This window comes from Meleagris gallopavo, chromosome 14, assembly GCF_905368555.1.
Source record: "Meleagris gallopavo chromosome 14, MGAL_WU_HG_1.1, whole genome shotgun sequence".
Taxonomy (NCBI): domain Eukaryota; kingdom Metazoa; phylum Chordata; class Aves; order Galliformes; family Phasianidae; genus Meleagris; species Meleagris gallopavo.
In genome coordinates this window covers 7,392,376-7,404,826 of record NC_139417.1, presented here as the reverse complement: position 1 = coordinate 7,404,826, position 12,451 = coordinate 7,392,376, and the positions used below count along the sequence as shown (strand labels likewise).

At 35.5% G+C, this 12,451-nt stretch overlaps 1 protein-coding gene across 10 annotated transcripts in view; it reads right to left on the bottom strand.

Moving 5' to 3' along the window:
* CACNA2D3 (calcium voltage-gated channel auxiliary subunit alpha2delta 3) overlaps window positions 1-12,451 on the bottom strand; it is a 396,960-nt gene that overhangs the window by 139,876 nt on the left and 244,633 nt on the right. For all 10 annotated transcript variants that reach the window (XR_014886317.1, XR_014886318.1, XR_014886319.1 and 7 more), the window contains 2 exons: window positions 8,031-8,109; window positions 798-931 (listed from right to left, as the gene is read on the bottom strand). Coding sequence is in view for 7 of the 10 variants with exons in the window: in XM_085235720.1 (XP_085091846.1) it covers window positions 798-931; window positions 8,031-8,109 (213 nt within the window). In the remaining 3 variants the exon portion in view is untranslated. The remainder of the gene's footprint in view (window positions 1-797; window positions 932-8,030; window positions 8,110-12,451) is intronic.

Below are 12,451 nucleotides of genomic sequence, written 5' to 3'. Positions count from 1 at the left end.
GGATTAAAAACTTGGCATCCCTTGTACTGAAGTCCAGATATTTGTGGCAAACTCTTGATCTGTGGATGACTTAGAGACCAAAATATTTTAATTGCATAAAAAGAAACACAATAAAGAAAATAGATGAAAAACTATTTTAGATCAAGCCATGAAAATGAACAACTTTTATCTGCAAATCTGAAGATTTAACATAAATGACACTAAAAAAACAGTTTGCACGTTCAGTCACTGCATTACAGAAAACTCTAAACTCTAATGTTTTACAAGGACATCAAGTTAAAATTGAATGGTTATGACAATTTTATTATCAGATCACCCATTCTATCTACTTTAAAAGGCAGAATCTATTTGGTCTTTTTCCCACTAAGACAGCGTAATTGTCACTTAGGTGTTGATCAGCATCTCTTGATTCTTGTCAGTCTGTACTTTTACATTGACACTCATATTCTATGTCTGAAAGCATATAGAAAAAGCGTTTATTCAATCCAACCAATTTCTGTTCAATGTCCATGCTGATTAAGAAAAATGTGTATTTAGAGATCAAATTCAAACACAATATTATCACTCACATTTGTTTCATTATTTTCTGTGTAATTTATAATATATAAATGCCTGGTGAAGTTCAGTAATCTCAAACTACTTGCTTGTAACAAAGATGTCAAGATCTGACTTTCATATTGAATTGGAGCATTCCAGTGATAGAAACACACAACAAGTGTTTTTTAACAACAGTTTTTCTATAAAATCCTCATCATGTATAGTTAGTTTACATTAAATGACTTCTCATGGAGACTTACAGTGCTGTCAATATATGCTTCTGTCCATACCACGTCATGCTCTTGGTCAATAACTTTTGGTCGGCTAAGAACATGGAGGTATTCCATGACATTCTCTTGAACATCAGCTAAGGTAGAGATCTGAGTAAAAAACCCTGTAAAAACAGACAATTTGAAGTCAGAAATCATGCAAAACAAATTAAGGATTTCAAGGAGTATGATGTGTTGCATCAGTTGTGTTTTCTGCTTGTTTATTTCCAAAGAAGAAATGCAAAGAAGGAACATTTGATGAGAAGCAGCCTCAAAGAGTAATAACCAGAAGTCAGTAAAACTGTTGGCCATTCTTGAAGGTCTGGGTTCCCAAAACTGCTATGAATTTCTGGACCACACATCCCAAATTCTCTATTTCCAGAAAACTCCTGTTGCTTGATGGTAAATAAATACTGCTTTTTTTTTTTTTGAATGGTGTCAACCATTAAGTTTGTACAAAAACATCTCACCTTAAGTTTATCCAGTCTCAAGAAGCATTAATGATTAGAACTAGTCACAAAACAGCAGTTGCAGACCTTCTAAAACGTTTGTCCTTGTAGAATGTGACTAAACCACTGATAACAACAGCAACATGTTATTTTCAAATGGCAGGTCAGTGAGAATGGAGACTCAGACAGGAATTGCTTTTCTAAGCGATCACAGCTTTGTTAATCCTTTAAAACTTCACCTACAACCTGACAGCACTGAGAACAACAGAGGCCACAGCTATTTGAGCTGTCACCACTTCCTCTTCATTCCTTGCATGTCAAGTATATTTATACGTCATCACCTTGGCTTTTGGAGCCCACATCATGCAAGGGTGACAAAGGACTGACAAATTTCAAGGCTACAGTTTCACCAGGCATTACTTAAATGCATCAACTGTCCTTCATGTACATTCATTTCTTTACTGAAGAAGAACAATATAACATTTTCATGAAGGAAGTCTCATTGCAATTTTAGTCTTTTGATATGATCACATATTCCATGGAGCTGCTAAATGAAATTTCCACAGAAAACATTGCAGCTGGAAAGAACTTTTGAGCAGTGTTTATTGTGGGTAGGGTAAAGCCTGGCAAGGTTGTAAGGGTGACCTCTTGTCTGAAAGCTGGAACTTTGCTTTAACATACCTGCCAATGATCTGTGCAGTACAAAACATACATTCTACCTGACACCAGCAATAGATTCATATGCATGAATTAAGACAACATGAAGACAGTCTTTATGGCCAAATGACATTTCATAGTAGTTGTTTAATGTATACTTTCAATAAGTAAAAATCAATTTGATTATACTGTGAACTCAAATATTCCTAGTATAGTAGTACTGTATTAATATTCATAGTATAGTATTCACACTGTTCATATATTCAGTATTCTTTTTAATAAAAAAAAGAAATTCAATAAAATTCCTTCAGTCTAGTATTTTGTGAGAAGGCTGACAGCTACATATACCATCAAGGCTTAACTGTTCTTAACTGTTGCTTCAAGACAGATGTGTATTTTTTTTCCTAAGGTTTTCAAAGTTTTTTTTTTTTTTTTTTCAGAATAAAATGATTGTTATAAGTTTAATACAGGAATTTGTACTTGAGAAATCAGAATTTTATGCAAATATTGAAAAGAAAGAAATTTATATACTGAGTTTACATGAATTACTGGCTTAAAACAGTTACAGGAAAAATCAGTATTCTTATTTCTCTTTCTGATATGCTGCCTGCTTCAATTCTGTGACTGCTGGGTTTCCAAAGTCAAAATGTGAGGTTATCCCCTCCTGTGAGCATTAGAATATATTTCTCTTTCTGGTCCTCTGCATTTGGTATGAACGTCAACACTTAATCAAAATATGATTATTTGACAATAACTTCACAAATTTTGTATCTATAAATACACAAACACATGTGTGTATTTACACACTCCAGCTTATAAACCTTTTAAACAAAGATTCCAAATACTTCCGAGTTGTGTGGACCTCTCATTGTACAGAAGATAATCTATGTTTTCCCTAAAACAGTTCTGAGTGTCTGAGTTCTAGTATAACAGCAGAAAAGAGAATTAATATTTGGAGGTAATTTGTTCAGCACTGTTCAGATCTCAAATTTCATCCTCAACAACTCATAGAAATTCAGAAAAATCAAGCAGAAGCACAGATAGACTACTAAGCCTTTTGCCTTGCTTTCTGCAACTTAGTCTAGTGTGCAAAGGCTCAGCCAGGACTCAAACCTCTAAAAGCAAAGAGCACACAAAACACTGCTGATTTCTTTGCGAGAGATTTGCAGCAGGAGACCTCCAACTATGTTCACCTAACCCTGTTCTCCTGCACCAAGCACATACTTTCAATTGTCCTCATGGACAAGTCTTTAATTGGCCTTAAATAACAGACTTAAGCATTGTTTTATTTCAGTGTTTTCCATGCGATTTTATATCACCCCAATATTCTTTCTTTCTGTTGAGCTCATGAAGATTTCACTGCATATAATGCCAATACTTCTCTCATAGCAGTCTGCAAATTGAGAGATGGAAAAGATATCTGCACTAAGTGTTGTACAGCGAACAAAGAACCAATCCCTGGTATTATACCTTGACAATATTTATTATGTCTAAAATGTTAGAACAGATTAACAGTTTGAAAAAATGCCACAAGATGGTTTTAATCAAACATTACTTTCACAACCATACAGGTTGAAATCACAGTTAGCTAATACTTTTTAATGTAATGCTTCAATTAAAGTCAAAATGTTAAAGGCTCATTTTAGAAGCTCTTAGATGCCTTTGCCTGGAAAATTATTTAATCACAGAATGTAAATTACCTTTCAGATAGAAAAAAAGCCTTTTTGGAAAATAATCATTTACTCTGATTGCCTCCTGAGAAGATTTTATATCCATTTTTCAAGTGAAAAAAATTTTCTGTTTAACGCTTGAATGTTTGTGGCATACAGTTGATACACGTTGCAGGACACTGATGATGGTGAACACTGTTTTGTTTCCATTTAGATGAGACCAATATGGATCAGATACGGCCAACTTGAGGAGATTATTCATAACTATCATGCGTATGGTTGTGTACTGTATTAATAACTTCTCTTTATAGTATTTCTAAGATCACCTATTCTAATATCTCACATCTTAAATAACATATCTAATATCTCATAACATCTTAAATAATATGCCATAAGTCTCCAGGTACCATGCAAAATGTATTCATTTTTTGTAGTACTTGCAAACTACATTATCCCTAAGCTGTCCAGTAGAGCAGTTTTTAACCCAATTTCCTAAGACTAAAAGAAATAATGAATAAGTCTATTGCTTATTCTGAATGCATTTCAAACAAACTTAGCAAAGAAATGAAAGTCTCAAAGACAAATGAAAAGTTGTGGCTACATTCGGATTGAAGTAAGTGATTTTGAGCATCCTGTTTGGAAGGAGCCAGATGATAAATGTGCACATGTATGCTGGCACACATGTAGCAGGCTAGCTATGCAGTGCTCCTAGCCTGGTGAGCATCACAGCTAGAGAAGTCAAGGTCAGCAAGCGAATTAAAACGAGCTCAGTATGGAAAAAAGAAAATTTAAAAAAAATATTTCTCAGATGTATTCACACATCAGGCTGCAAAAGAAGAAAAGCTGAAAGAAAGAGTATGTTAGGGACTTTATTTCTTATAATTGGGTAGTTACAATGAACTAAATTTATAGAAATACAAAAATTGCTGCTAACAATATGTAAGAGACATGACATGATGGAGACAAGTATACGGATTCTCTCTAGGTTTTTCATAATGTGATCTCGGGGGTGGGTTTCATTTACAATTCTGCGGGGAAAGTTCGCTTCTTGCATTCAACTCTGTTTGCTTAAACATGATCTTTGTCCTCCTAAATACGGTTTGTGTGCTTTTGTATGTCACATTAGAAAAATGTACAAAGATTTCATAGTTTCCATGATTCATTTAATGTGAACTGTTTTCTACGAATGGATGGTTCATCTATTTATTTTTTTCTATAAAGGTTTTTCCTTAAGTTCTAGTTTCCATTATAGCAAAACAAATAGCTATGCAAATTACTTTTCCTACATTTTTTATGTTTGTTCTTACATCCATTTTTAGATTTTCTCCTGTAGGAAAACCTCTACCCAAAAAAATTACTGTAGTATAGTATAGGTAGGAACAGCATTTGGCAACGTTCTCGTAATTCACTTTCTCTCCATATTTAGACCTTTTGATGATTCATGTGTTTGCAGCTATGTGTGACTAATGTCAAACCTCATAAGAATTAACTTCCTTCACTGTTAAGTTAAACTCTCCTTCCTAGAGATCAGAGGTACCCCATGGGTTTAAAATCTTACCCTTCCTGTAGCGAGGTTTAATCATCACATAAAGACATGCTCTGAAGTTCTGAGCACAGTTGCTGAGGCCGTGTAACCAACGGCAGCAAACCTGTGCTTAACATTTTGCATTCTAACACATGCTTCTCCTCTCCCTGGTGTGTGAACTATGCCACCCCAGAGCTCCTTACACTTAGTGCTACTTTCTTCTCCTCAGCAGGGAAAAAATTGTGAAAGAAACGGGTAGGATTTGGTAACGACAAGCATGAGATATGAATATCATATGCTTAAACACAGACATTTAAGCTCTGCCTTTCCATAATTATACAGTGTGTTGCAATGTTTCTGGATAGCTTGTTTTTCTCTAAATTGTCCAACATCAGACTTGGAACTTTTAAAAATGCCCCTAAATTGATTTTTAAATAGAGTGTGACACTTCTCATTTTCTGGACACACGTAAAGTAGGTGCACTATTATTGCAACTAATAAAATACTCAGAATTAAAAAATTCCTATCCGGGTAGGGGCTAAGGAGGGAATCCATTGTTTCACCACAGCTGTAAAGCTCACACAGAGAATGCATCCCCTCCTCCTAGGAGGCCTCTCAAGCAGGTGAACAGCCTGTAACTGGCTGCCTGCCACTCCCCACAATAGCCCACAGTGCGGGAGGTGCCGGGGTCATGCTATTAATGGGAATGGATGTGACTAAGGCTTCCTGTACACAAGGCTTCCCTGCTAATACAATAGACTATAAACTGCTCCAGCTGGGCACAGTTTGCCTCAGGGCTAATCTGTCCTCTGCTGGCACTTAGATAGCCGCTATCAGACCTCTGATATGCAAAGCATTTGCTCTTCACTGCTTTCCCAGCTTCTGCTCCTTTGTACTGATGAATTCCCCTCTTTGTCCATTTTCCAATATGCTAACCACAGTGATCCTGGCTAATTAATAAGCATTCAAAACAGAGGCTGTCAAATTGCTAACACAGTATTTTGCTGAAAAAAAATAATAAGTCTACTACTGTCTGCTTTGATGTCAGTAACACATTAACTCCCATCTTTATTTTACAGCGTTCTGTTGGAAGTGACTACTGAAGAAAAGGCCTGCTTATTTTAAAATCTGGCACATGCACAGTGAGCATTAGGAAACTTTTACCTTCATGTAATTGAGGATATTAGTAAATCTTAATTCTTTTCCTTCACGTGTACCGTCTTACGGTACAGATGAGTAAATCATCGCAAATTTCACAAACCGCTCTAGAGGGACACTGGGGTTCTTGAATGTTTTAATGCATTTAAAATGGTTTGGTGTTTTGCTTCATTAAGCTAACTCCCTCTAGATATGCCCTACTTATACACAGAAATGAAACAGAAAATGAAGCCGGGGGGAGGGTGTCGTTCAAGGATTCATCGTTGGAATGTGGAAGCTAAATATGTTTTGCAAGGTGGTATGAATTTCCCCTGTGATCCGTTTAGATGGAAAGGACTGCTGTCCACAGTCTAGTCAGCTGGAAACCCACCAAACACCCTTCCTCTGTGTTGTGATTCCAAGGCAAAAATCACTGCTAGGAAAATTGATTTTAGAGCCATTGACCCTCAGTGACAAGAACATACTTTGGCCCACCCAGGAAAGCAGTAAACTGCAGTCCAGCCATTCAGGCAATCTTTAGACCGGCTTTCCTATATTGCTCATCTGTCTGTGCTGTAATCCTTCCTTTCACTAAAAGAAAATGGGTGAGCTGTAGCTGAAAAGTGTAACGGAAAAACTCTAAATCCATATTGCCTGACATGATGAGTGATGCTGCTTTCCAGTTATGATTTTCAAAATTATAAAAAACTATTTATTTTCTAATTAGAGGTAAAAGATTTTTTTTTTTTTTTTGCATTGTAAGCTACCAGAAAGCAGATACTGTATCTACTCAGTAGAGTGTAAAAAAATGTATAGAAGTAGCAGTCATTAAACTGTTTAGTTGATTCATATGAGTAAGATTCTGACTCAAAGCAGTGTGGCTCTGAAAAGAACAAAGCAATCCTGAAAAATGACAAAGGTGACCCCTCAGAGAATAAAGACATGGACCAGATGATCTAGTGAGGCAGTCTGTACTGCCTGGTCCTGTTTTCTGAGTTGCTATACTTAGATCTTTATGAATCTGAAGAGCAGGACTAAAATATTTTGTTGATTAAATTGTCTTCAAAAAGATGCTTCAAAGGATTCTTATACTATTACTTAAACTAAATTATGGTGTAATATTAGTTGATTAAGACAAGACTTCAAACTAAGTAATTTCCATCAGCTGGACATAACAGTAGTTAAAGAAATAATGACTAAATGGATAGCACCTGATGCAATTCATCACAATAAAATGCGGCACAAAGGAAAAAAGAACTTTTTCCAAGAGAAAAGGAAAACCTGAAGACAAATTAATTTTGCTTTCTTTTTTTTTTCTGAATCATTCTTACATTAGTCAGTCCTTTTACTGTAGCATCTCAGCATCTTATTTGTTTTAATGCTCTTTCCGTACAGAATAAATCTGTTTTTTCAATTACGCTGTCAGTTCCTCGAGGGACAGGATGTCTGGTGTTTTACATACCATGACTTACTCAACAGTGCTCACACACAACATTCTTAGGCGACAAACTAACTATGACTGAGTAATAACAGCAATAATGGGACAAATGCTTTGAATCTAAGCTTTGTTCTCTGAACTAAATTTTAAGAATAGACCATTAAGAAGCTTCAGAAATTTGAATTTGTATGTTACAGATAAATAAGCTTTTTCCTTGAAAAAAAAATAAACACCCTCTTTGACCAGACATCACTGGCACAATATCTGTATGCAGATACAACCAAGTTTGCAGGCAGAATCAGTAATATAGCTTTGAAAGCAGCGCTTTTACAGTAGGAAGTTACTAACCTTTGTTAGCACAGGCCATCCACTTCAAGTTATCAGCAAAAGCAGCTTCTCTTCCAATCAGATATGTAAAAATACGAACCTGAAAGTACAATGAAGAGATCGAGTCAATTAAGACTGCAGTCACTTAAAACCTACACAGTGGAATTTCAGATACAGATATACAATTCATATGGAGAGACTTTTTTAAGAAAGTATTACAGCCAGTAATGACTTCATGACAAAATATGGCTTTTGCTCGATGTAACATAAAGGATTGTCTTTTTGGATGTTTTTAATATCTAACATTTAACTAAAGTTAAGATTAAATGTCTGAAGTACAAATGAGAGTAAACTACAAACATGAGAGTACAGTACAAAATTATTTGTTTGAGGCATATCTGTTTTGCATTTATAAATTCAGAAAATTGCTTTGGTATGGAGGAAGAGGCACTTAATTAGTAAATAATTCTATAAATGAAGGATCTGAAACACCAATCAAGAAAATTCCCCTCAGTTTTCATAGTTCATATGCTACTATATCTTTGTCAGCTTAGGTGTAAGTAGCCATGGGTAGCACTGTTGCTACCAAGTGATGAACTGAAAATTTGTGCCCCAAGGTTGCGCAGCTCCAAACAGAAACATCTGTACAAAGAACCATGCAGTTGGGCTACATTCATGTGTGTGAGAAGACAGACTCAGAAACTCGAATGGATCTTGTGGGTAGATCTTGTCACTCCCATAATACAGAGCATCCTTTTATTTCAAATAACCCTTTCTGTAAAATCAAGAGCCTGTAGTATAAAAAGGTGAATTTTCATATCTTTTAAGTCGTAATTGTTATCAAATTTACAAACTTACAATTATTATCAAATTATCAACTTTAGACATGCTTGTTTAAACTGAAATATCTCTGCCCCTCAAATCACGATTGGCAGCTATCCTTGCTTCTGAAAGCAGTTTTTCCAAAACAGCAATCAAATACAGACACTTCAGTAAAGCATTATAAAACAGTGCAGAAATGCATCCAAAATATTTGCCCAATACACCACTTTTCTCATCAGGTGCACATGAGTAAAGGAGCCCTTCCAATCAAGCAGATCAATCACAACTTTATCATACTGCCTGCAGTGCAAGTATCTGTCTTATGTGTGAACACCAACTCTATACTATTTGCTTTTAACAGGACAAGGTGAATTACAACTGCCTGTGCTGAGAAGCCTGCACCTCCCTCAGGGCTCTACAGAGGTTGGCATTGAGCTAGAAAGGTGAGACAGCCTCGAGGTCAGAACAGCCACAGCTCGCAAAGCATCCCTCCAGAAACATGTACAGGATAGACATTTAACAACTAAACGTCTGCAACTCCTATCAGTCTTCTTAGACTGATTAAACTGGAATAGAGAAATATTTTTTTATATAAAATAGTTATTTAAAGTTGCTATTTAAAAAAATGAAACTGTAAGAACATTCCTTTTCTTATGTCATCTGAATTGTTGTCTTTTATTATACTTTGATATATTTCTGATTTAACTTTGCACTCACACAAACAACATCAGCACGAGCAGGATGTAATGTAGCCACAGATAAGTGTTGCTAAAAATACATGCTCTGTATTTCTGATATATAATTTTCACTAACAAAACAATGATAGCAAACTATATGGTGGCTTTTGCAATGTGATGCTCTCCACACAGCTAATGAACTATGCTGGCTGAAATAACAAAATCCAAGATTAATGTCAAGGATTTGTCCTTTGGTTTAGATACATGCTCAGACATAGAATTTTACATCTGAAGGATTATTATTTTTGCTTGTTTTAAAGGGGCATCATGTTATTTTCAGTGTTAGTCTCTCGTTCTGTTATTTCTAGCACATACTTGTTCCAAAGTGTCACAGATGACAAGCTTGTTCAAAATAAAACTTTTAAGAACATAGCTAGCTAACTGGAAGTTAGTAGTCTTGAGCTCTTTCCCTCTTTTTTTTAATTTTTATTTTTTGCATTATTACTCTCAGTACTGTAGCTAACATACTGCTGTTTGAAGGACTCTTCTGCTCTTTCAGGGCAACGGGTCTGATCTGAAAGATTATCATTGATTCATCTGTAACTTCTATGAGTCTGCAGCTATAACTTCATATGACCTATATAACACACAGCAAAAGAGAAAACTTTTTCCAGGATGCACATGAAAAATTATACACAAGAAATATGAGATTTCACATATTAGACCTAAATCTCTGAAGATTTGTATGGTATTATATCTTTCCCTGTTTTTACTGATACTCTCCCTTATGCTGTTCTGTACCAATAAAAAATTCTCACAGGCTGAAAAAGAGTAAAGGAGTAAAGTTAGTATACTGCAGGTTGTCCCCTTGCAGTCTCCAACCTGGCCTGCAAATTTCATAGTAAATTAGATTTATATAATTAAGGCCATGACATCCAAAATATTATCAGTGTCAGAATACATATTGGAAGAAACGAGAGGAAAAGTTTTTAAAAAACTGAGGTTATTTTGATCTGTTCAACACTTGCACTTAACTATGAAAGAAATAAACAGATCTTTCAGGTTTGTAGGATGACTTCTGAGGAGGAAATCACTCTTCTGGTTGGTCAATCCCAGTCACGTGCCCTGTTGCAAAATGCAAAAGCGGTTTTCACATTCTAGTTGTGAAGAAAAAAAAAAAAGCAGCACTGTGTGCAAAGGCTTTTAAATACCAAAGACGTTTTCAGTAATAGCTTTATGTGAGAGCAACAATTGTCTCATCTTTATGGATAAGTGCTTTCACACACACCAGCTGGTTGCACAATTTTCATCTGAAAGGTGCAGTAGCAGACAGCATATGTAACATCAGAATAATATCCTTCTGGATTTATTTGTTACAAGAATAAGCTGTTCACAAATTGCCTGAAAGTAGGAAGAAGGTTATCTACTTATTATCATTAGCAAAAATACTGTGTTAAAGAAAAATTGAAGTCTTCCCAAACACCCTGGAGCAGAAAACACACACCACAAGGTCATGGGGCATATCACCCTTCAGTGGCAGCTCAACTTGCTCTAGTCATGGGCTGACAGGAACTTCCTGAGCTCCAACAAAAGTATATAAAAACGTCCTGTATCTGGTATAGAAAAGCCCCATGCATTAGCACAGGTGAGAGGAGCTGGCTAGGAAGCAGCTCTGCAGAAAGTGAAGTCCTAGGGAACAACAAGTGGGCCCCTGAGTCAAAGGATCCCAACTACAAACTGGGCTGTATTAGAAAGGAGTAAACAAGCATCATTATTCCTCTCCATTCCACTCCAAGACCATATCTGGAGTACTGACCCTGAGTTTTCAGCTCAGTTATACAACAGACACGGACATAATGAAGAAGCCAGTCTCTTCTTGAAGGTAGACTGTAAGAGGACAAAAAGACAAGAGGAAAAACTCAGAACAATGGCAATTCTGATTAGCTGTAAGAAAAACCCTTTTTTATCATGAGGGCAATGAAATATAAAAACCATTGCGCAGAGAAGCTGCAGAACCTGAATCCTGAGAGACAAACTCTTGAACAGCCTGATTTATCATACCTAAAGATAATGTAGAGATAATATTTTGATCACAAACTCTTCTCTAGTCTTTAAAAGGTAAAATGTACATAAATTTCAATTGTGATGTACATAATTTAAAAATATATACACTAATTGTGCCATATTATTAATTAGTTTAAATCAAATAATGTGCATAATCCTATTAAGAGTCTAAAGAATGCATGCTTTACTGATAGCTACAAAAACCATTAATTAAAACATATCTTTATTCTCTAAGCACAAGTGAAAGGGCACAGTATGATTTATACTCTGAAAATATAGCATGAATCACTGTCACAGTTTATCTTTCTGAAAACAGTGCTAGAATACAGCCTACGATGAGACTGAATACATCTGAGAGATTTATATCTAACCATCCTCTTTAATCTAAACAGAATCAAACTACATTGTGTTCCTAATAGAAGAAGACCAGCTTTATCTGAAAGAATGAGCAATAAGCATGATTATAAGCCCAGGCAGCAACAAAACTGCATTAAGCCTACAAATAATAAAATTTCAGCACATAGGTATCATAGATCATCATGAAGAATGGACGACTTCTGCAATACTATTTCAAGGATTTTAGTAATTTTTCTCTGAGTGCATTTTAAGTATGTACTTTATTCACTTTACTGTTTCTCTACAAGGTATTTTAAGCATCATCAAAAATACTGCTATTTGGTTGGTATTAGCAGTAAAAATAAAAGCTATGGAGTAGTCAGCTAGCACTGAAGATAAATTATCAGTTCATTAAATGCTGTTATCCTTCATTGTCATAATGAGTTGCATATTAATCTCTACACTTCTCACTGCATAATCATTAAAATGATGTTTATTAGCTTTATTATAAGGTACAAAATATTTTATAAGAAGAAATCTAAG